Below are 27,105 nucleotides of genomic sequence, written 5' to 3'. Positions count from 1 at the left end.
ACATTCTTCCAAATACCATTTGCAAAAATGGCAGTAGATGCTATAGTTTTCACATATAGATTATTTACAAAAATGTCAGCATTTTGCCATTATTTTTACAAATTGTGCATTAGAGAACCCCTGTCTTAAGAATGTTTGCCTAGCCCCTGATGAAAATAATTTTTGTTTTTACTTAAAAAAATAAAAAGTCCACCCTGGCTCTCCTGCAAGAGTTGAATGCTTAAGGATGGCCATCTTGCATTGAATTTTATTTTCTCTGCTTTCAGAGCTAAGATTTACCTGATTCCTCCTGCCAAGCCCTGGGTTTGGGAAGTAAAGTTAAATTCTTTCTTTTAACAAACTAAGGTTAAAGAGAGTATGAAAAAACTTCCTAATATGTGTAATAGCTGTACTGCCTCATTAAAAGAAAAGAAGAGCAAGCAGTTAATTTCTCATGGTCTGATGGAATTTCATGTGTAAAATGCTGCCTACCTCATAGGGTTGGCTTTGTGTATTTAGCTATTATTTGGTTCATAGTAAATGCTCAAAACGTCGTTTTTTCCTGAAAACCACTGGAGTTCATTATGGGTTTGAAAGTTTGGGGGGTTTTGTTTTGAATTTTTTTGTTCTGTCTTTTCATGTTTTTCTGAACTTTTTATTTTGCAATAATTGTAGAGTCACGTGCAGTTGCAAAAAATAACATAGATATTCCACGTGCCTTTTCTCCAGTCTCCCCAGTGGTAACCTCTTATCGAACTATAGAACAGTATCACAACTAGGCTATTGACATTAATCAAGATGCAGAATATTTCCATCACCCCAGGAATCCCCCATCTTGCCCTTTTACAGCCAAACTCACTTCCCTCCCATCTTCACCTCCTTCTTAAGCCTGACAACCACAAAATCTATTCTCCATTTCTATAGTTTTGTCATTTTAAGAATGTTGTATTTGAGTCACTTCACTGTACGGCAGAGATTGGCACAACAATGTAAATCAACTCTACTTCGATTAAAAAAATTAATTAAAAAAATATTGTACGTGGGCTTCCCTGGTGGCGCAGTGGTTGAGAATCTGCCTGCTAATGCAGGGGACACGGGTTCGAGCCCTGGTCTGGGAGGATCCCGCATGCCGCAGAGCGACTAGGCCCGTGAGCCACAACTACTGAGCCTGCGCGTCTGGAGCCTGTGCTCCGCAACAAGAGAGGCCATGATAGTGAGAGGCCCGTGCACCGCGATGAAGAGTGGCCCCCATTTGCCACAACTAGAGAAAGCCCTCGCACAGAAACGAAGACCCAACACAGCAAAAATAAATTAATTAATTAATAAAACTCCTACCCCCAACATCTTCTTTAAAAAAACAAATGTTGTACAAATATAATCATACAGTATATAACCTTTTGTGATTGGCTTTTTTTTTTTTTTTTAAGTCAGCATAATCCTCTAGAGATTCATCCAGGTCATTGTGTGTGTGTATCTATATATAATTTGTTCCTTTTCCTTAGTCAGTAGTTTTCATGGTATGGATGTACCACAGTGTGTTTAATTATCCCCGTTGAAGGCCATCTTGGTTGTTTCCAGAATTTGGCTGTTACTAACAAAGCTACTATAAACATTTGTGTGCAAGTTTTTATCTAACCATAAATCTTCATTTCTCCAGGTTAAATACTCCCAAGAGTATGACTGCTGAATTGTATGGTTGTTGCATATTTAGTTTTGTAATAAATGGCCTAACTGTTTTCCCTAGTGGGTGTATCACTTTACATTCTCATATACACAGTGTATGATGAATGATCCAATTTCTCAACACCATAGTCAGCACTTGGTGTTTTCACTTTGAAGAGTGGAGAGGGGATGGGGGCGTTCTGATAGGTAGGTAGTGACATCTTATCATGATTTTGATTTGCATTTCCCTAATGGCTGATGATGCTGAACATCTTTCACATATTTGCCATCTATATATCCCCTTCAGTGGGATGTCTTTTTATGTCATTTTCCCATTTTCTGATTGGATTGCTTTTTACTCTTGAGTTTTGAGAGTTCTTTATATATTCTAGATCCTTGTCCTTCATTGAATATGTGGTTTACAAATATTTTCTCCCACTCTGTAGCTTGTTTTTTTCATCCTTTTAACAGGTCTTTTGTAGAGCAAAAATTTTTCATTTCAATGAAGCCCAATTTATCAATTTTTCCTTTTACAGGTCATGCTTTTGATGTCAAGCTGAAGAACTCTTTTTGTCTAGCCCTGTATCGTGAAGGCTCTCTCCTAGTTCTTTTTTCCTAAAAAGTGTTAGAGTTTTCTATATTACGTTTAAGTCCATGAACCATTTTAAGTTGATTTTTGTATTAGTTATGTCAGATAATTTTAACATCTCTATCACCTCAGTGTTGACATCTCTTGTCTTTTTTCATTCAATTTTATATCTTGATTTTGGGTATGATGAGTGATTTTCAATTGAAATCTGGACATTTTTGTATTATAAGACTCTGGATCTTATTTACACCTGTTTCAGGTGGCCTTATGTCACGTGACTTGGCAGGGTAAGGGGTTGGGTGCCAATTCATTATGGCCAGATGGAGGTAGAAGTCCAGGTTCCTCGCATTGTCTTCACTGACACAGACCAGTTGTCATGAAAGTCCCTGCTCCCTATCTTGCTGTCCGCTCTGGAGAGAGATGTTGGGTGCCTCATCACAGCCTTGTGAGGATGGAAGTCCTGGCTCCCCATTTGGCTTTTGCAGGTGTGAGAAAGGCCAAAGTGTTTTGTAGAATTCAGCTGCAGTAGAGCAATGACTGCTAAAAGTTTTTTCTTCTTAAACTGCCCATTTCCTGATCCTTTGGCCCAAGAGAATAGGCTTTTGGGGGGAATTTTCTTTGCAGTAGTTGGTGTTTCAAGACGGCCAGCTTCTTCGGCTCCAGGGGTGGGATATATGAGGCAAGAAGAAAACCCAGAGAACTCAGCACTATGTCCTTCCTTGGGTCCAGAGTCTCTAGCCAGTCTTTTCTTTCCACCTTCCAGAGTTGTATTCTGTTTGTTTTATATATAATGGAGGGGTTTTAGTTGTACTTGGCAGGAGGAATTGGGAAAAACATATATACTCCACCTTCCCAAAAGCAGAAGAAAGGCTCCTTCATTTTGGTTTTGATGGTAACATTTCAACTGCTTCCTGGCAATACAGCTCGAACACAATTCTAAAATTATAATGGCAGAGCAAACAAAATCATAGGAAATGCTCCATGTGGTCAAAGACTGCCCGAGGTAAAAAGCTAGAACACTTTTTCAAACTGCTTTGTATCCATAGGCAGGGTTGAAACTACCAAATTTCTCTGGGACATGCATGGCCTGTAGGGCTTCACAGTGTAATAATCAGTGCAAATTAAGAGACTTGAGAAGGCAATGCATGAAGCTCGTGGATGGATTTGGGCAGGCAGTTTGATCGTCCGGTGTGCTACAATTTTAGGAAAATCACATAAAGTGAAACCTTCCCCCACGTAGCTCTGTTGTGCCCCTTGCTGTGTGAAAAACCAAGCTCACTCTAGGTATGTGGGATGAAGTTTGCGAGAAAACATGCACTTAAATTGTTTGGCACCTTAGTTTTATGCTTTAAGGCTCTTTTTTTTTTTTGAGTCCTCAGGCAGACCTGGTTTGAATCCTACTCTTCCCTTTGATTAACTACGCATGCTCTTGGGCAAGTTACCTAGTATCTTTAGCCTCTGTTTCTTTGCCTTTAAAATAGAGAAAATAATTTTACTTATCTCAAAGTTAGTGTGAGGGTTTCATCAAATCTGTAAAAGTGTTTAAACAATATCAGTACATTTTAGCCGTTAGTAATTGTGGTAGCAACAGTGGTCCGTAATATTATTATTATTATTACAGAAGTAATACCTGTGTTGTTGTTGTTATTGTTACCGAATTAACCAAAATCAATTACATACTCACAAGTATAGAAAAGAAAGGTGGCTTTAATCAGAATGCCGGCAATCTGGGGAGATGGTGGACTCAGCATCCCTCAAAAACCACCTCTGAAGATTCTGCTCAGCCATGAAAGGGTTTAAAGGGAAACAGGGTAGTAATCTCAGTTCATCACTGAGATGCGGGTCAGAGTCATTGCCATCCCCAATGTGTGCAGGCCTGTCAACTCCCTTGTGATCTTCCTCTGGATGTTATCTTGTTCATACAGTGTGGTCACACATTCTGTTCGGGAGATTACTGAAGGGAAAGCTAGGGAAGAGATCTGGTCATCTGTTAATTACTTATTCTTCATTTCTACTTCTTTGATGTACGGAAAGAACTGACAAGTTAGGCAAGGTATTGTGTGATTAAAAGATTTGAAATGTGTGCTTGGGCTGGAGATGAGTAGAGCATGGAGGTCCCTGGTTTAAAAGTTAGTTACAATATAGCTTTGCTAAAGTGACAAGAAAAGGGGCTTCCTGCTCTTATAGCAAACAGGGCAGTTTCCTGTAAAGAGCTCTTGCATTATAATGAATTCTATGGTGAGAAATATGTTCTGGTCATTGACAAGGTCATTTCTCTGGGCACTGAAGACCTGTCTAATTTCTTCATCATTTTCTCTTATTTAGAGAACAGGCTTTCTGAATAGGGAGTCTTTACATGGCAGTCCTACCCTGAGCACCCTTCAGTCTTTACAGAAAAGGTGCCCACAATAAGCAGACATAATGTAGGTAAAAGTCGGTCCCACAGTGTGTCGTGGTGAAGTGTTTCAGCTCTCTGTGAGTACCACGGCTGTCACCCTGCCTCCCAGTAACACCAACAGGATGACCGGCTTCCGCTCTTGTCATAATTCCAGATAATAGTAGCCTTATTTTTACTATCTAAAAGGATTGTACTTTTTGTTCTTCTACCAACTGCTCTTTTAGGTTTAAAATACTCTCTCTAGCTGGAAAAAAAAAAAAAAAGCAGCACCATTGTAATCGGTTCCTTTCAAACATCTAATTGTATGTGGAAGCAGATTTTATAAAGGGGCATACATGGCTGTTTGTTCACACCCTCAAACTAATTGGACTCCACAGTTCCTTACAAGTGATAAATGCTTCTTTTCTTTGCCCATAATTCTGTTCAGCACCATTTATAGTGCAGGTGACTCAGTTCAGCAGGAGCCACGTCTAAGATATACTCTGCATTTATTGAAAGTTTTTGCGCACCATGGGCTGTGGTTGGGGGAAGGAGAAGAAGGCAGGAGAATTCTGTGAGATGTTTCTGGGGAAAATTGTGGGTATGTATAATAGAAGGTTTCTTGAAGACTGTTGTAGCCGTCTAATAATCTTCTTCACAGTTATTGGTGGAAATGCCCAGTGTGCTCCATCTAGTTGTAAAATGGATGCAAGCCACTATAGCGTAGAGTTCTTTCTGATGGTGATTTGTACATAAAAAGTTCCAACACTAAAATGAAGTGAATCTTGGCCAACAGCGGTTTTTTATTTATTCTTTTTAATAAATTGTGAGTCTAGGGTTTTCATGTAGACACTTAAAAATCTCTTAGAAACAAAGTTACATTACGGGTAAAAAATATTGGACGTCTAGGCCTCTTAACAGGGTTAAATGTGCTTGGAGTTCCTAAATTGATGAAGTGAATAAATAAAATGACATTGTACAGTAAATATTGGGATTGACAACATGTCTTAATTGTGCCAAGATTAGATATCAGGATGACAAGTTGTTTGCATTAGGCCTAAACCAGATGTGACAGATATAAATAGGATATGGATTCAAAGAGGTATTCTCCTAGGTATGGTGACTGTAAAGATTTAATGAAAGTCTATTCACTTTTGAATAATTTTTATTATTGCTAAAATTATTAAAAATAATGTCATTTAAGATATTTCACTATTCACAGAATGTATGTTGAAATAAATAAGAATATTGATCTAGTAGCTGCATTGGAGACAGTGTAGATAGGATGTAGAAAAACTAAGAGATGAAACATTGAATGCATTTCTACCAACTAGATTTACATTTTCATGTCAAGACATAAGACAGGCTAAAAGGTACAGACATTGGTTATCAACAGACAGATTCTTATATACCTATTTGTATTTGAAATATAACCCCCAAGCTCAGTTATATTTCCTCAACAAAATAAATCAGTCTGAGCAGCAGGAAGAAGAGCCAGAGATACCTAGGTTAACACCCCAGCTTCACCATTTTCTGACTGTGGAACGTGGGATAAATATGTTATTAACTTTAATAGATCTCACTGTAACGTTAAGTTAATAGTGTCCACCCAACAAGGCTCTAGTGAGGGATAAACTTGATAATATAATCAAAATACAGCAACTTACACATAGTTCCATAAATGATAATATTGTCATAATGTCTTATTTTTTTAAAGTTTAGAGATATAATTGACATGCAAAAAATTGCATGTGTTTAAAGTCTACAGTTTGATAAAATTTTGACATAATATACATACCTGTGAACCTTCATCACCATCCAGATAACGAACATGTCTATTACTCTTGCAAGTTTCTTTGTGCTTGTTTGTATTCCCTCCCTCTTGCCCCTCTTCATTACCTCATCCCCAGGCAACCACTGACCTACTTTCTGTTACCATAGATAAGTTTGCATTTTCTAGATTTTTATATGAATGAAATCATACAGTATGTGGTTATTGTTGTTGGTTTTTTGGGGGAATGGTGAAGGAGGAGGGCATTTTGACTTCTTCAATATAATTATTTGAGTTTCATCAGTGTTACTCTGTTTATCAGTAGTTCATTTCTTTTTAATGCTGAATAGTATTTTATTATATGGATATGCTATAATTTGTTTATTCATTCACCTGTTCGTGAGCGTTTGGATTGTTTCTGGTTTGGGCTTTCTGTTCTATTTATCTATTTTTCTGTTTGGACATCAGTAACACAGTATCCTGATTACCTTAGTGTTATAGTTTAGTCTCGAAGTCAGGTAGTCTAAGACCTTTAAGTTTGTTCTTTTTCATAGTTGTTTTCACTATTCCAGGTCCTTTGCACTTCCATATGAATTTTAAAATCAGCTTGTCACTTTCTGCCCCCCAAAATACCTGCTATGATATGGAGTGGGATTGCATTGAATTTATATATCAATTTGGAGTGAGTTAACATCTTAACAATATTGAATCGCAGTCTATGAACATAGTATATCTCTCTATTTATTTAGGTCATCTTTAATTGCTCTCATCAAGGTTTTGTAGTGTTCAGCAGATCTTACATATATTCTGTCATATATATCACTAAGTAGTTCATATTTTAATGGTATTATAAATTATATTATTTTAAATTTCAATTTCTAATTGTTCATTTTCATTATGCAGAAAATTGCTTTTTGTACACTGAACTTGTATTCTTAAACATTGATTAACTCACTTAAGTAGTTCTAGTAGCTCACTGTAGATTCTGTAGCATTTTCTTTGTACACAAATATGTTGTCTGTGAATAAAGACAGCTTTTTTAAAATTCCTTTCCAATCTGTATTTCTTTATTTCTTGTTCTTGCTTTATTGCACTTACTAGAACCTTCACTATAATGTTGAGTAGAAGTGGTGAACTGTTCAAGTCTTGGGATGTCTGAAAAGTCTTTATTTTGTCTTTGTTTTTGAAAGAATTTTACTGGGTAACAAATTCTTGGTTGATAGTTGTTTTCTTTCAGTACTCTAAAGATGTTGCTCCACTGTTTTCTAGCTTGTATTGTTTCCAGTGAGAAATCTCTCATATTTATCTTTAGTTTGTATTGTTTCCAGTGAGAAATCTCTCATCCTTATCTTTCTTCCTCTGGATATAATGTGTCTTTTTTTTCCTCTCAGTGGTGTTAAGATTTTCTCTTTATCACTGGCTATCAGCAATTTTACTATGTTGTGCTTTGATGTAATTTTTTTCATGCTTTGTATGCTTAGGGTTTGTTGAAATTCTTTGATATATAGGTTTATGCTTTTCAAAGAATCTGAAATTTTTTCCCCTTATTTCTTCAACTACTTTTTCTGACCCCTTCTCTTTGAGGTCTGCAATTACGTATATATTTTGCTACTTGAAGTTGTCCTAGAGTTCACTGTGCTTTTTTCTTCTCTTTTAGTTTTTTTTTTTTTCCTCTGTTTCATTTTGGAGGATATCTATTATGCTGTCTTCTTCTATATTGTCTGTTGACTGAAAAAAAATGCACAACCTAAAAGTTGAGAATTATGTTTTATTTAGTGGACTTACTGAGGAGTATAGCCCCAGATGGCAGCCTCTCAGATAGTTCTGAGGGACTGTCCCAAAGAGGTAAGGGAGGAACCAGGATATATAGGAGTTTTTACTGAAAAAAAAAAAAAAATGTAGTCGAACATCGAAAGATTATTGCTAATCACAAAAAACAGACATCTCAAGTAAATGATTTTAGTGCTTTTCTATGTATGAGAAGATTCAAGAGTCTGGGCTTATTGAAATTATTCCTTTGATATCCATCTTAACTATCTAGGACCAGTATCCTGTTTTCTCCATCCTGAATTCCCCTCAGGGTGCACCATCAGGGGTGGCTGTAGTAGATGATGACTGAACAGCCTTTGTTTACTGAAACGGCAGGTGACGTTCTTTGTCCACAGTCTAATCTGACATTAGTCCCATTCAGTGAATTTTCATCTCATACATGACAATCTTCATCTCTAGAAGTTTAATTTGGTTCCTTTTGAAATCGTACATGCCTCTAATTAACATGTTCAGTCTTTCCTCAAGCTTCCTGAATATATAGAATACAGTACTAAAAACTATTTTAATGTCCTTGACTGCTAATTCTATTATGTGTGTCATTTCTGGTCTGTTTCTATTGATTGATTATTTTCTCTTCTCATTTGTTTCATCATTTTTTTTCCTATTTCTGTGTAAGCCTAGTAATTTTTTATTGAACGCCAGACATTGTAAATTTTACCTTGTTGGGAGGTGAATTTTTTTTTAATTCCAAAAACTATCTTTGACCTTTGCTGTGGGATGAGGATGGCAGTTTCTTGGGGACGTTAGATTGTTCCAGGTCTTGCTTTTGAACTTTTTTAGGTAGGATCAGAGCAGCATTTATTCTAGGAGTAATTTTTCCCCACTACTGAGGAAAAGAGTACTTTTAGTACTCTAACTGATGCCCTGATGCCCTATTAGTAGTGAGGATTTTTCAGTCTGACTGGTGAGAATAAACACTATTCTCAGTCATATATGAGCACCAGTCATGTATGAGCTCCCAGTCCTTTCAAGTAGTTTCTTCCTAGCCTTGGGTTATTTCTTCATACACATACACTAAAATATTCATGATTGTGCCCTTAAATTTTCTATTTCTTGTGTTAAGTATCAAGGATTCCTTTGTGCATTAACAAAGTAATATGTTGAGCTTAGAGGGTATTTCTGCTAGCCCATACTGGTTAGTTCTTAAATATTTGCCCTAAAAAGTATGTAGGGATAATTACTTGTCATATCTGTGTGTTGCAGTTGATTATCCACATGCAAGGAGCCAGCTTGCATCTCTGGTTACCCTGACATGGCCATTAAGTAGCATCCTCAGGCCTCCCATGGCCTTGGTGGGGATACGTTTGACTGTCCTGACTTAGCTGCCTCTCTTGGTAAATCCGATTACTCAGGGCTTTTAGTCTCAGATTTTACATGTGAGCCTGTAATCTTTTTCCATGTAAACTCAAAGAAACCAATTCCCAATTAAACTGAATTTCTCTAAATGCACAGTCAATTACCACTGATTACTTCTCCTGTTGTGCTTGTATTGTTTTAAATGTAACTAAAAGTAGATAAATTCTTTGCTGAGCAAAAAAGTTTGCATTGAAAACATATATTTTAAGTTAGAAATGCATCAGGAAATACAAGTGATAGCAATTTTATAAGTCTTCAAATCTATGGATGCTATATATATTTTTTCTTTTTCATTATTAATTTTTAAGATTTGGACTTTGTAGGAGTCAATCACGTAGCACCCAAGCACAAAAGAATCACAGTTAACTTAAACTGTTCTTAGACTTGTGATTGCCAAGGGGGAGGGGAGATGGGGGAGGGGTGGGTTGGGAGTTTGGGGTTAGCAGATGCAAACTAGTTTATACAGGATGGATAAACAAGGTCCTACCATATAGCACTATATTCAATATCCTATGATAAACCATAATGGAAAAGAATAAGAAAAAGTGTGTATATATATGTTCTGTATTACAGAATCATTTTACTGTACAGCAGAAATTAACACAACATTGTAAATCAGCTAGACTTTAATAAAATAAATTTAAAAAAATAACTAAACTGTTCTTAAAAGGAGATTGAAACAAACATTATGCAATGTATGGCTTTTTTGACACCCAACAAGTCAGCAGATGAACACTGATGAGCTGGAGAAGGTCATGTGAGTTCAAAAATGGAGCATGAAGGTACAGGAAGAGCTTTGGAGTAGAAAACCGCAGGAATAACTGCAGCTCTGCCAGTTTCTAGCTGTGTGACTTTGGGCAAGTCTTTTAGCCCACCAAACCTACATTTTACTTTCTTTAAATTAGCATTCCCTGTGTTGTACAGCAGAAATTAACACAATATTGTAAATCAGCTATACTTCAATAAAAAGAAAAATTAATATTATACCCCCTACCTTATAACACTGATATGAGGCTCAAACAGTATAATGAGTGAAGACATAGTAAATGCTTAATAAATGGTCAGGAGCCTCAGTACATTATCTTCTTTAAGTGTGTGGAGTTACTTCCCTACTGAAAAGCTTCCACCCAAGTTAAAAAAAATCCACTCTAAATTTTATTTTTTCATTATTTATTTATTTATTTATTTTTGGCTGCGTTGGGTCTTTGTTGCTACGTGCGGACTTTCTCTAGTAGTGGTGAGCGGAGGCTACTCTTCATTGTGTTGCGCGGGCTTCTCATTGCAGTGGCTTCTCTTGTTGCAGAGCATGGGCTCTAGGCGCACGGGCTCAGTAGTTTTGGCATGCGGGCTTCAGTAGTTGTGGCACATGGGCTCAGTAGTTGTGGCTTGCAGGCTCAGTTGCGGCACAGTAGTTGTGGCACACGGGCTTAGTTGCTCCACGGCATGTGGGCTCTTCCTGGACCAGGGATTGAACCCGTGTCCCCTGCATTGGCAGGTGGATTCTTAACCACTGTGCCACCAGGGAAGTCCCCACTCTAAATTTTAAAATGCATGTGTACCAAGTAAATGGTAATCATTACAGGGAGAAATTTTACTGTAATATTATGGTTAATTTAGATTAAGACAACATCATAGGGTAAATTTGGATCATAGTGGGTTTTCTTTTCAAGTGTTCTATTTGAGATCAGTTGAAGGTAAGTTACTGATGTTTTTTTATGTACTTAGTAAAAAACATGCTTCCTTTTTTTTCTCTTAGGGAGAGTTTGTTGCTTGTCTCCTGTCCCTGTTACGGCAAATGACAGATAGACATTATCAACAGCTTCTTGATAGTTTCAATACGAAAGAGGAACTAAGGGTAAGTGGCATTTTTTAAAGTGTCTAATATATCTTTTTAGTTTCTCTTGTTCTTATTCATCATGGTTCAGATGGGTTTTTGACAATTGCTTTACCTGATTCCATTCAATTCTGTTTTTTATCAGATTTATGCACAGATTTGCTCTTCTGTCTTGATTCTTTAAAATTTCTGTACTCAAGCCAAGCAATTAATTCTTACTTTGGACAAGCATATAGGATTTGAAATGCCTGCCATCAAAGTCCAGTAACCTAGAAACAGAATAACAGAACTAATGAGACAAAAGCAAATAGACTGAGTCTAGTTAAGTGGACTTAGAAATATTGCCTTAATAGCAGATAAGGGAGTATGTATTACAATATTAGCTGATTTCATCCCTCTAAAAACACAGTGAGAAGTTCTGGCTACAACATTCTGACTAGGGAGGCAGAGCTGTATTTGCCATTCTCTGTGGGCTTTGGTCTAATCAATATGCTGTGCTACTCTGACAGTGACATTAAATGGAAGATATTGATGCTGGGTTTGTAAAAATCCAATCCTTGCTAAGATTTAGGTGACTTTAACACTTCCTTCATGGTGTTCACTAAAACCTTAGAAACTGATTGTCCTCAGTCACAGGAATGACCTATCTTCTGTCCGTATTTACTTTTATTTCTCTTCCATCGCTTCAGTTTCTAGACAGCTTCATACATAAACCATCAAAATGGAAGGGTCACTTAAGTGCTGTTGAAACCATACTCTTTCTCGGATGGGACTTGAACCCAGCCAAAACTCAGATTGAGACTCGAACCCACGGTCTGGGACTTGAACCCAAGTCACCCGCAGATTGGGACTTAAACGCACCGTCTCTGACCTAGGAGGGGACTTGAACCCACTGTCTTTTTTCTTTTTAACAACTTTATTGGAGTATAATTGCTTTACAATGGTGTGTTAGTTTCTGCTGTGTAACAAAGTGAATCACTTATACATATACATACATCCCCATATCTCCTCCTCTTCCATCTCCCTCCCACCCTCCCTATCCCACCCCTCTAGGTGGTCACAAAGCACCCAGCTGATCTCCCTGTGCTATGCGGCTGCTTCCCACTAGCTATCTATTTTACATTTGAACCCACTGTCTTTTAATTGAAACTACTCACCTGGTATCAGGACCTACTGAAGCTCAGGTTCTTTTGTCTCAGAAGAGAAAGAAGTCAGCATGAGGCAAAGCTATAGGCAAAGAGTGAGTTTATTAGCATAGGATGCTTGTGAGAGATAGAAGCTGGCCAGCAAGGGAGCATGGCCCCAAGAACAAAGAGGGCTACACTTTTATAATCAAAGAAAAAGTGGGGAGGGGAGAAGACGACCTTCTTCCTCATTTTTGGGTAGATGTCAAGGCTTACATCATTAGTTCCTCCTTTGACCCCCTATGGTCTAACCGGGACTGTCATGGCGCTATTTAAATCATATGTGTATTAGCAAAAGGGTATTAACATATACTTAAATATGGTAGTTCATCTCAGATTTTGGTATAATGTCCCCCTTCACCTGGTTTCTTTCCCCTTTCACCTATATTCCTGTCTTGGCTACATGCAGAATGCTAGTCTTCAAGGACCATTAATTCCCTGACTTCGTGTAACATGATTCAGATCCCATACCTACTCTCTTGTGTTTTAACTATCAGGACTTGTGGCTTGAGTGTGCCTGGCCCTTGAATGCACCTGCTCTTCCTAAAAGGTAGTATAGATTGTTGCTAGGTTACTGGATTATTTTGTTGAGTGGTCATTAGCTTACAACAGTCTCCCAGACTTCCTTAAAATTCCCTTCCCTAGTGGGATTGCTAAACAAACTATTTAATTATCCTACTCTATCCCTATCACTTGGGGATGGAGAATTATAAGACAGTGGTTATAGGCACCTATAGGTTATAGGTGTAACGTTTGCATGATTACAAGCCTTCATAGTGCCTTAGAGGAAGATTTCTAGATTTTTTTCAATATAGATAACGCATAGGGATCACTTATCTTTGACTTTTAACTGTTGTATCATCTCAGAAGAATCTTTCAGTTACCTTGGATCAGTTGACAAGCTGAGTCATATGAAACAAAGAATAGGTTTGGGCAGATGTAATCTATCTGACAGTTGATTAGCATGTGCCCAAGCCTGAAAATATCATGGTTTTCGTGCTTATATTTAATCTTGAGTTTAGAATTAAAAATGGATAAAGATCTTAGAACTTACCCACTTACATACAGAAACCCATATGGTTAAAAAGGAAAATAATCGTGCAGTTATTAATTTTCATCACAAGTTGAATATTTAACACAGCTGAGGAACCATTAGGTTTTACTCAAGAAGTCTATGACTTCGTATTTCAAAATTTCACATAGGAAAAATTACATATTTTCACAGGTCCTGGGAATGAGAAAAAAATAGTAGAAAAGCATAAGTTGAAAAACATGATTTGTTTAATCTAGCTATTGAGTTTTATGCTTTAATAGTCATATTAACAATAATAAAGCAAATGAAAGTAATGAATAAAGTATTTTATGTGGCTTTCCCTCATTTCAGTCAGCCACACACCTTTTCAAGGGACACATGTTTCCCACTTCAAAGTAGCCGGGCCTAAAAAAAAATAAGAAAAAAACCTGGGCCTTCAGGCCAAGGAAATTTTTTTAACAATATTAATTACTCTATCTGTCCTTCAGATTGAGCAATTCCGATGTACCAAGTGCTACCAGCATTATTATGTAACCAGAAACAAAAAGGCCAGTTCCTATAGGGGGAAGAGTCAAACTGGTAATGGGCGGTAACATAGGCAAATGAGAGTGGTGAAGACACAGAGTAAGCACACAGTGCTTTGGAGCATCTAGGAATTGCTGCCAGCCCCAATTCAAGGCTAGAGGAAAACTCCCCAAGGGAGGTCTCAGCTGAGAGCTGGGTGGGCGTGTGCTGTCCATCTTTGGCTGAGACATTCAGATCTCTCAACTAAAACATCACCTGAATATCCTTAACTGACATACCACAGTTGCCATTCCACCTTTATAACGGTTATTAGAATCTGGAATATTTTTGTTTATTTGTTTATCTGTATCCCCAACTCCTAGCTACTAGGTTATAAACTTCTTGATGTCTGAAACGACAGCTGGTTCACTGCTGTATCCTCAGATCGCAGAACTTGCCTAGCATGCTGTAGGCATTCAGGCAACATTTGTAGATTGATAGACCGACTGTACAGTGTGAGGAAGAGAGATGTAAGACATAAGGCTCTGTGAATGTGCATAGACTTTATTTTGAGGACATTGGAAAACTATGGAGGGTTTTAAGAAGGGACAGACATGATCACATTTGTGTTAAGAAAGACCTATCTGGTTGCACTATTGAATTATCGAATGTTTGGTGAACTTGAGCATTTTCAATGCATTGGTGAGGGTAGAAGCCAAGATGTCATGGACTGAGGAATTTAAAAAAAAAAAAAGAAAAAGATATAATGGATGTAGACAGTGTTTCAAGAAGAGGAGTATAAGGTATCTACTGAAGGAGAACTTGGGATGTCAGAGGAATATTTATCATGGAGGAGACTTAAACGTATTTAAATAAAAATGATCAGAGCTGGTGGAGAGGGAGACACTGAAAATAAAAGAGGTCCTAACTCACAGGGGGAGGTCTCTAAGAAAGCAGCAGGAGGGACCTAATTAGCCTTGACTGGGAGGAAGGACTGACTGGGAGGAAGGACACCTTCCCCAGTGTAAGAATGAAAGGGGGATAACTGGAGTGAAGGCAGACTGGAGGGCATTTATTTTACTAAAGGCTAATTAGTCAGCTGGTTTTAATCTGTATTTTAAAAGTTCAGATACCACCTTTTAACAAGTAAAGTTTTCCTGTTCTCAATTTTCTTCAAAGTCAAGTATCCATATTTATGGTACTGAAATCTATGTTATAAGATTTTCTGAAGATGATAGCACTGATCTCTAGTCCCTTGTCTGAAGTCCTTCTACCAAATGTATTGCAGAAATCAGAATTTTTGAGATTTCAGAAAGATAATATGGCACATATACTGTATAGTATCATATAGCACCTCCAGTAGAATTGGGGGTAGCAACTACAGCTGACCCTTGAACTATGTGTAGTTGAAAATCCACATATAGCCTAGCGTCAGCCCTCTGTACACGTGGTTCCTCTCTATCCATGTTTCCTCCACATCCATGGCTCTGCATCCACGGATTCAACCAACTGCAGATCGTGTAGTACTGTAGTATTTACTATTGAAAAAAATATTTGTATAAGTGAACCTGCACAGTCCAAACCCATGTTGTTCAAGGGTCAACTGTATAATCAAACATCTCAGTATTTCTGCAGCTAAATAAAATATTCGCTCTAGGTGGGATAAATAAAGACTATGAGTAGTTTGGGTAAGGTTTTGCTGCCAAATGTATTATAAAACCAAAAATCTTAGAGGACTGTGGGGTTTGGGTATTGTGGTAAAGGAACTGACGACCTCAAACAGCAAACATTTATATAGAACTTAGTACATGTAAGGCACTGTTCTAAGAGGCTGATTAATATTAACTCATTTAATCCTGAAAAGAACCCCATGAGGTAAGCACTATTATTATTATTTTATTATGTCAGTTGCTTGACTCAGTAAACATTTGTTGAGCACCTTGGCTAGATGTTGGGAATATCAAGACTAATAAACCGATCTCTGTTAATGCCTTAATGTTATCGGGGCATCTAAATCATAAGTTGTAAATGAGTGTGATATGTATAAGCAACAAGAGTGATAATGGCTAACAGTTACGTAGTACCTCCCCAGCCCCACTCCCTCAGCCATGAAGCAGATGCAGCGCTAAACTCTTTTCTTGCAGCATCTCATTTCACTACCCCTTGCGATGAAGATTGATACTATCATCATTCCCAAGTAATTGCGAGGGCTAGGAATTCTATTAACGTCTCAGTTCTTTGCTCAGGCAGCTAAACTCAGCTTTTGCCTACACTTCAATAAACTTCCCTAAACGAAAATCTTTGCTATCAAATTGTATAACATTTCCTTTGTCAGCTCTTTAAAAGTAATGAGGTAGTTCTAGTCCTGAAGTGAGGACGTCTAAAAAGGCTAAATTGGCAGAGGGAGAGTTTGGGATTTGGGGGGGCAGATTTTTTTGTATCTACATTTAGGTTAGAAATTGAGTAAATAAGGGAATGATCAGTAAGGAAAGGTACAACTTAATAGAGTGATATTAATGAAAAATGATAACTGTTATTGGGATTAGACACTAAAAATCCCACATAACCCTATTGGTTTAAAGTAATAAAGTGTATGTCCTCTTTTCCTCCACACACATGATTCTGTTCCCCAGAGATAGTTGCTGTTAACACATAGGGGTGTATCCTCATAGACTATTTTCTATGCTGTATCCTCACGCGCATTTTTTAATGGAATCATACTGGTTGCACGTCTTTTCACACAGTAATATACCATGGACATTATATAGCCCAGTACATTATTCATTCTTCTGAATCTCATTATATGATGATCCATAATTATTTCCCTTTTAGTGGGCATTCAGGATGTTTCTGATTTTTGCCATTAGAAAGGATCCTGTGGTGTACATCTTGATACATATATCTCTATGGATTTGTGCCCTTACTGCTGTAGCATGAATTTCTGGAAGTAGAACTGTTGGATCATGGGATATATACATTTTAATCTTAATTGATACTGACAAATTATATATTGAGATTTTCAAATGAATCTTTTTTTGGTTGTTCTTTATGCCTAGCATCACTGCTTTTTTTCTCTTCTTATCAATTCAAAGAGAGATTTGGCCTAGCGTTTCCCCATGGGTCTCTAAGTCAAAATGAAGGTTGAAAGTGTGTAATTCTCAAGTATCTGCTAAGCCTAGTGCAGTTTTAAACTTCATTCTTGCTTGGAGAACCTGGGTGTCTCCAGGGTTACTGTTGGAGTGGCTTCCAGCATTGTGAACAGTAGGCCATTTCTTCTCCTTGGTCCTCAAGTACTTGTGAGTCACAGCGTCGCCTGAAGTGTGTAGGAGCGCGGACCTGAGCGCTGGTCCTCTGCATTGTTTCCTTCCTTCTCTAGAACATGCCATTATTTTAGAAATGAACAAAAGCAAAAACTAAGCAGTGATTAGGGTTTTTTTTTCCTTCTTCTGTAGTCAGTAATGTTTTATTATACACCTACCTTCTACTGGGGCCATATCCCTGGCATTTTATGCATATAGAGAGCAGTAAGACTCCTGTTTTTTGTTGATTGTGACTTTTCATATAGAACTGTGGTGATCTTGCTCTAAGCCTGACAGTGTACATGTTCTGGAAGTTATGTACAACATTATTATTACCTTTCATTGTCTCCCTTATACTGGCCCACTAGCTTTCAACAATCATATCTGATCAAGTCTCAGGCCAACTTTAAAACTCTGAGGACTTTACATTAACTGCAGGACAAAGTCCAGTCTTTTCGTCAAGTTTTCCTTAACTTCAGTCTACCTTCCATCCTCGTTGTCCTCCATCCCTTTCCAAATACCTTTCATTCCAGTCACTTAAGATTACTACGATTACTTGTATATTCCTAACAAACCATATAGATAATTTTTAATTCCTCTGGGTCTTTTTTTTTTTTTTTTGTCTACCTGAAATGCCTATTCCACCACACCTCACGTCCATTGCCTAATTTGTACCCCGTTAATCCCTTCCCTGATTTCAGCTCCTGCAGTAAAATCCGGCCCAGGTATCACTTTTTTTAAATGAAGCCTTCATAGACTGCAGTCCCCCTCTGTGACAGCATGTGCAACAATACATGTTATTATTTGTTGTTTCCTTGTATTCTTGATGACTGTGGGCTCTCTGAGAGTAGGGGCTCTGTCTTTGTGTCCTAAGCACAGAGCCTGGAACATTAAATCTTTGTTGAATGAATCAACCCTCATAATAAATGTCTGCCTGCTTCAGAAGCCATCTTTTTCCATACAGTTATTTCAACTTATAGTCTTTATTTTATTACAGAAAAATAGTTCTATAGTTCTTGAGGATTGAGGACCATTTGAGAGTTATTTTTGCATGATGTACTTAAATAGTCAATTTTAAGGATATTAGTTTCAATGTGATAACGATTATTAACACTCTTTAATTGAATTCAGACCTTGCATCAAGGGTGTTACACATTTGAAATATTTGGCAAAATTTTAAAATAAGATTGACTATAGTCTAAATCATAAGTAAAGGAAATGTGTATCTAGAAGGCTCTGTCCCATTCATTGCTCTTGACATAAGGAGACAGTGTTGCAGGCTGTCTATGTACCTCATGATGCTTTTTTCCCAAATCCCTTAACTCAAGTTTCATGATCTCAAAAGGCCTCCTTCTGTGCCTTCCCAGTTCTGTTTCATACACCTGATTTCTGTCTGTGCTATTCTGATACTATAGTACATGTAAACACAAAACAATGTGTTATATATTGTAGTCAGAAAATCTTTGTAAAACCAGAATTTGATCCTCTTACATGTCTGCATAAAGCCCCTCAGTGTCTCCACATCGCCCTCGGGATAAATTTCCAAACTGCTTACCAGGGAAAAGGTATGAGATTTATTTACCTTGTATTTATTTATTTACCTTTGATTGGTCCCTATTTATCATTATCTTTCTATTTATCTATCCATCTTTTTTTTAATTTTTTTTTTTTTAATTTTTGGCCGTGCCGCAAGGCATGTGGGATCTTAGTTCCCCACCCAGGTATCAAACCCCCTCCCCCTGCATTGGAATGCATGAGTCTTAACCACTGGATGGCCAGGGAAGTCCCTATCCATCTTTTATTTATCCCTACTTACCTACCAGCCCCATTTCTTGCCACTCCCCTTTGCAGCCTGGGCAACCTCTGTCTTGAGTCTGAGGCTTGGAGGTGCCCTTCCCTCTGTGTGGAATACCTGGCCCTCAGATGTATCCTGGTTTGTACCACGTGCATAAATAGATTAGCATTTGTCTCTCCCACAAAACTCTGAGCTCCAGGAAGGCAAAGGTCACATTCAACTAACTTAACTCTGGTGTGGCATGTTGCAGGCATTCCATAAATATTATTGCATGAATAAATGAAAGAGTATATTTTACCCCACTAGGTGTCCCCAGCATCTTACACAGCGCCCGGCACATATTAAAGGACCCGATATTTATAAATGAATAAGTGTTAATGATAATGTAACATCATAACAACTGCTCCGGCTTTCTTTTCTATTTGAATGTGAGACTTTTTATTGTTTTTGAAGGTTTTCATATGAACGTTCTTACTTGAACCTTTTACACTGCAGAAAAAGTGTTTCTGTAAAGTAACACCTCCCTGTTTGTCTTTTTTTATTTTGAACCCTTATTTGAATAATTACCGGAATACAGTTAAGTAACCATGTTGTGCTATTTGAAGTAAACAAACAGAAAAGAAACTGCTCCCAGGCGGCCAATTTTGAAATGATGGCATATGAAACACTTATTTCTGTGTGCTGTCCAAACAGGAGTATTATCACACCAGTATTCTTTTTCTAGATTATAAAAAAATCTGTTATTCAGTTATCGTTATGTGTGCAAAATAATTTCACATATCTATGCAGAAGTTCTTGTTTAGTGAAATAATCAGAGCTGAAAAGTACTCAGAACAGACAAGGAAATACCATTGTATTGGGGGAGGGAAGGGAGGGGATGCTGAATCTAGCGTTCAGGTCTTAGTGCTTTAAAACATTGGAACTGAGTTTGAAATGTAACCTGTCGCATGGCAGCTGACAAGAAATACTTGCTGAACTAAATTACATGTAAGTACCACAGTGGAGGGTGTTTGTGTTACCATCTGCTAAAACGTTAGCCTACAGTTGAGAAATAAGAAACATGTTTGCATACTGCATGAATAGATACGTGATCATATTAATTATTTTTAATCTTCTCCTCAGAGCTCAGTTCCAGAGAGGTTAAATAAATTAACAAGGTCACTGAGCCAGTTAATGACCGAGGCAGGATTACAATCTAGATTTCCTGATTCTCAGTATAATGTTCTTTTATTTTCATTGTAAGGTTTCTACAAATGAATGTCCTTGGTTCTGTAAAGGTAGATAAAGCTTGGAAACCTACTTGAGACACTGAAAAGTTTTCTTCAGGGAAATAAAGGTTGATGTCAATACATAAGCATTGGCACAAGGTCCCATGCTGGCACGCCTTTTATTATATTTTGTGAGATAAGTGGGAATAAAAAAATGAGACGTTACAGAAACAGGTTGTCTGTCTCCGCTCCTATACCTGGAATAACGTCACCTTTGTCCCCTGCACTACGAAAAAATGATCCAAGTTGCTAGCCCAGAAGATAGATATCTTGCTTCCTGCCGCCAATTTTTCAGCCAATTTTTTTCTCAGTGCAATGGACATCACACTCTCCTATTTCCCCCCGCAAAGGGTGCTGCCTCCAATTTCCAATTCCGTTAAAAGATTGGAGGAGAAAAGATGAAACATCAGTATTTTAGAATTTATTTAAACTATTCCTAAGTACTTGTAGACTGTGAAAAAACAAGCAACTCACCACCTTCATGATTTTTTCTTTAATATCTATCTAAGCAAATGCAACAAGACAGGAAACTAAAGTGAGCTGTAACACTTTGAAAGGTAAATGCAAACATCATTTTTCTCAGGGATTATATGTGTTCATGTCTGGGAAACTCAAAAGAGTCAACCAGAAAACCATTTGGAATAAGTTTTAGAAATGCATTAAAAAGGGCTTCTCACAGTTTTAGTGAGCTAATGACCTCCTATCCCAAGGGAGGGCTAGAATGGGAGGTGTTTCCCAAAATTATCTGACCCCGTAGTAGAATACATTTGGGAAACTGGTGATTCTGACAACACAGGGAGGATCTGTCTGGCCATTTAAAGAAAGATGACCTATTGGGCATGTTTGCACATGGCACATACTACACATCAACGTATGTGTGCTGAAGCCAAAGAAGCTAAAATAAATTCTTGTCAAAATATTTATGGGTTTGATCAAAGCTGTTAGAATATGTAAACACACACACACAGCTCCCACCTGTTTCTTAGTTTTCTAGTTTCTATCTTTCTGTCTTCTGATGGTATGAGTGACAATCGTAATCTTATGTTCAAGCAGCTTACGTGCTTAACATAATGTATTGTTGGGTTTGATAAATAAAACTCATGTGTTTGGGGTGTTTTTTCTAAGCAAAACCATACTGTTGCCTTCAATCAGATTGTTAAATATATTTTCCTAGCAGTACTTAAGTTACAAAAAAATTTTTTAAGTTTTCTAGTTAATAAATCTAAATGATAGCTAGATTGAGCCAATCTCTTTTGGAGTAGGGCAAGCTCCATTTTATTCATTACCTACGGTGTGTTATCTTCTTGATTCCTTGTTAAATATAATGTGCTCCAGCACTTTGAACCTATCTCTTGTAACGTTTTAAGAAATATTTCCATGCCTGACAATAGCTTCTTGTCAAGAGTGTTTCCAGGTGATCTGTTTAAAGATAACATCTCCGTAAATACCACTCCCCCTGGTATGGCATCTCTGTGAAGAATACCTTGACACTCTCTTAGCTTCTAAGGACTTGTCACTGGGCTCAGCTTAGCGCACATCCATTATTTCTATTTATTCTGCATAGGACCCTCAGATTCTATAAAACTGCATGCATCCCATTAATACTGCATCTTCAGAATGCCCTCTAAGAAATATGGGATTTTTGCTTAAGATGCTTTTTAATGAACATAAAATCATCTTAAGCAAAACATTTCTCAATTTTGACACCCACTTAAAGGAAAGCAAAATCGAACCAGGACCATTTACAGTTCTCTTGAGTTGAAAAGTTCTGAAGTTTAGGACACTGTAATAGAAGAAAGAAAATACATTTCCCTGCTAATCTTCTGTTAACTAGTTTTCCATTTTATTTCTAAAACCTACATTTTTGGAGCTTGTGAAGAAAAACCAAAAGTCATTTCCACTGTGCATGAGAAAGAGAAGGAAAAAGGAACATTTGGGAAGGGTAGCAAACCAGCTGGGTGCTAAGAATGGGAAGGGTAATGATTCCCTCTCCTGGGTAAACTATTGAAATAGGGCTCCCTTCTCTGTTATTGCTTTGGAAATGGTAACAACAGCACTGTGTGTGTGTGTGTGTGTGTGTGTGTGTGTGTGTGTGTGTTGACAGTTATAATAACTCAGTAAAATTGTCTCTTTCCTCCTTATCCAAGGATTTCCTGCTGCAGATATTTACTGTGTTCCGAATATTGATACGCCCAGAGATGTTCCCAAAGGACTGGACTGTCATGCGCTTGGTGGCTAACAAGTAAGACATTTACATTGATAATAACTGCAGCTCATTGCATGGGGGAGAGGAGACTGCAAAACAGTCTTTTCACTTTGGTCTCAAGTTTGAAACCTCCAAATCCTGGAGTTCTTTTTCTTTGCCTCTGAATTAATTTCTCACTCATTTTTTGGTTTTTTGCTTGTTTATTTTTTGTTTTTTTTTAATGATTACTATTTGTTTTAAATAGGTAATATATTAACATAGTTCAAAATCAAACAATATAACAGAGTATGCCTTGAGAAGTCCCCCTCCCATTACCTTATTTATCACCTACCCCCAGCCTGAAGTAACCACTCTTATTAGTTTCTAACATGTCCTTCCATTGTTCCTTTATGCAGAGCCTAGCAGGTAGCACAATAGATAAACTCCCTTGCACATCTCTCTTTCACTTAAATCCTGGCAGTCTTTCCGAATCAACACATAGAAAGTTCCTCATTCATTTATGGTTTCTTTTTCTTTTGTAGCTGTATAATATTCTATTAACTAGACGTACCATAGTTTATTTAACCAGCCCTGTTGCTGGACACTTGAGTCGTTTCTGATCTTTCTTAATTCATTTTAACTCAGCAGAATCCATTAAGCATCTCCCATGTACTGAGCACTGGGAATAAGATATGACCCTTGAGTGGGACACATGAAGATTGAAGATCCTGTTATACACCTGAGAAATGTGACCAGCAGAAGGCTGAAATAGTGCTCTGAAGGAAGTTCAGAACTAGATACAGACATATGGGAAGTTATTGATGTAAAAGTGAATCTCTGAGAGTTGATTAGATTAGCTTGTATTAAGTATATCGGGGGGCGGGGGAGGTAGAATGATCTGAGGTCAATACTTGGATGAATAGGAGTCAGGAAAGGAGAGTAGGGGATGGTCAGAATGGCAGGAGCTGTTCCTGGAGGGCACAGTGTCATGGATTTATCTGCTGTCACCCTTCTTGCCTCTAGTATCTCAGGATACAAAATGAAGATGAAGTTGTTTTAGGAAAGTGGCCTGATCTCCACACTTGTAGTTTACCCTATTTCATAAGCATTCTTTCCTTCAAGCCCACATATGCCTGCCTCTCCTTCTTCCTTTTCTCCCATCCCCAGCACTCCCATGCTTAGGATGAAGGTTAGATTCTCCAGGTATCTATTCATAGGCCAAGGATGCTGTATGTCCTCCCCAGATGCCCAGATATGATGGTGGTAACAGCCTCAGGAAAATAGGGTTTGATTTTGATTAGATATGCCTAATATGGCTTCTGCTGCAGTATACATTTATAAACGGGGAGGTGTTAAAATGCTGTGTTAAAAACTTGGTGAAGTAACAAACAGTATAATATGGCATATTATATTTTACATAAGTACAGAAACAGCTTTTCCATTTTGAAGACTAATTGAGACTCCTGAAATAGCTCTCTTTAGAGTTTAGCATATTTAGTTTGATATCTGTGAGTAGAATCAAATATCTCTTCATCTGGATGTCCAGATGCTACAGATTTAAGTGGGAGCCGTTGGTCATGTATCTGCCCTTATTACCAAAGAGCAAGTATTCCGGGTACCTGGCAAGGGCTATGGAGTGGTCCAGGGAGCCACATGGGAAGGGGTCCAGGCTGCTGACATCATCATCATACAGCATCATCATTTGGCCATTCTGCCTGCCCTGTGTGCAGAGGGATATTTTGAGTTGAATTAGAATTTTCAGTGGGGGACTTCCCTGGTGGTGCAGTGGTTAAGAATCCGCCTGCCAATGCAGGGGACAAGGGTTCGAGCCCTGTTCCGGGAAGATCCCACATGCTGCGGAGCAACTAAGCCTGTGCTCCACAACTACCGAGCCTGCTCTCTAGAGCCCGCAAGCCACAACTGCTGAGCCTGTGCTCTAGAGCCCGTGAGCCACAACTACTGAAGCCCACACACCTAGAGCCCGTGCTCCACAACAACAGAAGCCACCGCAATGAGAAGCCCGCGCACCGCAGTGAAGAGTACCCCCCCTCGCTGCAACTAGAGAAAGCCCACGCGCAGCAACAAAGACCCAGCATAGCCAATAAGTTAATTAATTAATTAAATTGAAAGAAAACCAGCAGCTGTTATTAAAAAAAAAAAAAGAATTCTCAGTGGCAGAAATTCAAACTGAAAGTAAATTTAACATTTTGTTCCTTTTGTACAAAGGCGGTGCTTGAGCTTCTGAAAACCATGGCAACCATGTGGCTTTTGATATGAGATGCCATCACGCTCTGCCCCACCTAAAAATCTCTACTCCATTTAGGAAGACTTTATTGTCACATGAGTGGGTAGAAGACTTGGAAGTCTAGATTCTGTTTTTAAGTAAACATATGATGTTCAAGAGTTTCATCTATAATGTTAACCAAATAGGAACATGATTTTGTTAGAGATGAGCTCTGTGTAATGCATTTAAACAGAAGATTAGTCCCATAGCAAACCCAAGAAAAAAGGCCATAAGCGTTTGCTGAATGCAATAACATCATTCCATTGCCACCCAAGTCAGTGCCGATAGGAATCTGGCACTACGTTTCCACTGGCGATGACGGGCTGTGGCAGATCCAACCTGATTCACAGACCAGGACCCCAGGGCCTGGTAAAGCACCTGCCAGGTTGGAACAGACCACCTGCTCTTTGCTGTTCAGTTTCCCTCTCCTCTCCTCATTTAACTGCCATTTCCCATTCAAATTATGAAAGCCTGTGGGATCTTTCTTGTGCTCTAAATGCAATGTAGTTCAGAGATGAGCCTTTGGCTGTTTGTGCCTTATCTGTAAAAAATATTAACCTCAGTAATATTGGTAGAAAAATAAATTTCTGAAAGGTGTCAAGGATATTTTAAATATGTTAAAGAGCACACACCAGAAGGAAAAAGTTTTTACTTTGTTAAACTGTATAGAAGCAAGTTGCAGAAGCTAGATCTAGGTCCCTGAAGTTGACCACCTTTTCTTCCATGATACGAACTTTCTTAGACAAATATTTGATAAGGGCCCCTCAAAGAGGCATTTCAACCTGAACTCCCACTTTTACTACCCACTTGTTTGCTTAATACGTGTCAAATTTATAGTAACTGGCCGAGAAGTCATCATTGCCCCACACTTGAACTCAACTGAATAGCTCATCCTGCAAAATATGTTATGTTATGTGCTGGTCCTTTCTTCCTGTGTTTTCAAGTCAGTTAAATGCCCTTAACTTTCTTCCATCAACTGTGCTGTCCCAAATCCTGTAGCTTCTCTGCTTTATGTGAAGTCCTGCCGAAAGCTGTGACTACAGACACCTGGCGATTAGTACGGTCTTTTGTTTATTTCTACCTGAATGTCTCACATTGTGTAACGTAGTAAGTGCGTCCAGGCTAAATTTCACAAGGATAAGAAACTTGACTTCTGCCTGCTTGCAAAGCTCTATTGTGCCTGTCCACTGTAATTTCTTGGTAGGATGAGGACAACTGCTCAATCTGAGAAAGAGAACATAAGGGAGATGAAAATTAAGTACCAAAAATACAGGACACTTTGAGACAAGCTTCTCTCCACCCCCTTCCATACACATTGCAAAATACAGTACAAAAATAAAGTTACAGCTTTATACATATTTTCAAGGAGATAAATCTTGTAACAGACTTACTTACAGAGAAGAGTAAAAACTCCCTGGCCCTGCAGCTGAAATTTCAGGCCCTTATTTTGTTTATCTTGTGTGCATTTGGCTTCAAACATATACTTTTTTGTGTGTGTTTTTTTCCCACCAAACACTGAATTGTTTAGCTGATTACTGCCTTCACCAGTTTAGCGTTCAAATGAGATCTGTGTAGCAAATAAGTGATTTATTGAATCAAAGATTTTTAGGGAAGGTCATCCATTCATTCATTGACCTATTCATTCAGTACATATTTTCCAGTGTCTAACGTGTAAAAATAAATGTCATAGAGATAAAAAGCACAGTTCTATGAGAGGGGTTATGAAAGGAACTTTGTTCTGGACTAGGATAGGAGGAGTTTTTTTGAAGGAGTGAGACTGAAGCTGAAATCTAAAGCAGGAGTTAACAGGCAGATAGCAAAGGAAGACTGTTCTTATCAGCAGGAATAGCATATACAAAGGCCCTGTGGTCAGAGTGAAGATGGCACATTCAAGGAGCTGAAAGACTGTGTGGCAGAAATGTCAGGAGGGAAGGAACAAGTAAAAATGAGGTTGGAAGAAGACAGGGTCCAGATATTAGGGGGTAGAGAGACAAGAGAGAAACCAGGAAGGACCAGTTAGGAGCTTAATACAGCAGTCCAGGTAAGAGATGATGATGGCTTGAATAGGTAGATTGCAATGAAGGTAGTGAGAAGATCAATTCTGAAGACAGAGATGATAAGACTTGCAGATGACTGGCTGTGGGCAAGAGAGAAA

General features: G+C 38.1%; 1 protein-coding gene across 4 annotated transcripts in view; it reads left to right on the top strand.

The window, feature by feature from the left end:
• DOCK4 (dedicator of cytokinesis 4) overlaps positions 1 to 27,105 on the top strand; it is a 481,211-nt gene that overhangs the window by 376,452 nt on the left and 77,654 nt on the right. For all 4 annotated transcript variants that reach the window (XR_010945592.1, XM_067746757.1, XM_067746758.1 and 1 more), the window contains exons 26-27: positions 11,321 to 11,419; positions 22,629 to 22,723. Coding sequence is in view for 3 of the 4 variants with exons in the window: in XM_067746757.1 (XP_067602858.1) it covers positions 11,321 to 11,419; positions 22,629 to 22,723 (194 nt within the window). In the remaining variant the exon portion in view is untranslated. The remainder of the gene's footprint in view (positions 1 to 11,320; positions 11,420 to 22,628; positions 22,724 to 27,105) is intronic.

The sequence above is a fragment of the Pseudorca crassidens genome, chromosome 8, assembly GCF_039906515.1.
Source record: "Pseudorca crassidens isolate mPseCra1 chromosome 8, mPseCra1.hap1, whole genome shotgun sequence".
In the NCBI taxonomy this organism is placed as follows: Eukaryota; Metazoa; Chordata; class Mammalia; order Artiodactyla; family Delphinidae; genus Pseudorca; species Pseudorca crassidens.
Note: the sequence above shows the minus strand (reverse complement) of the source record. Positions and strands in the feature narration are given on the sequence as shown.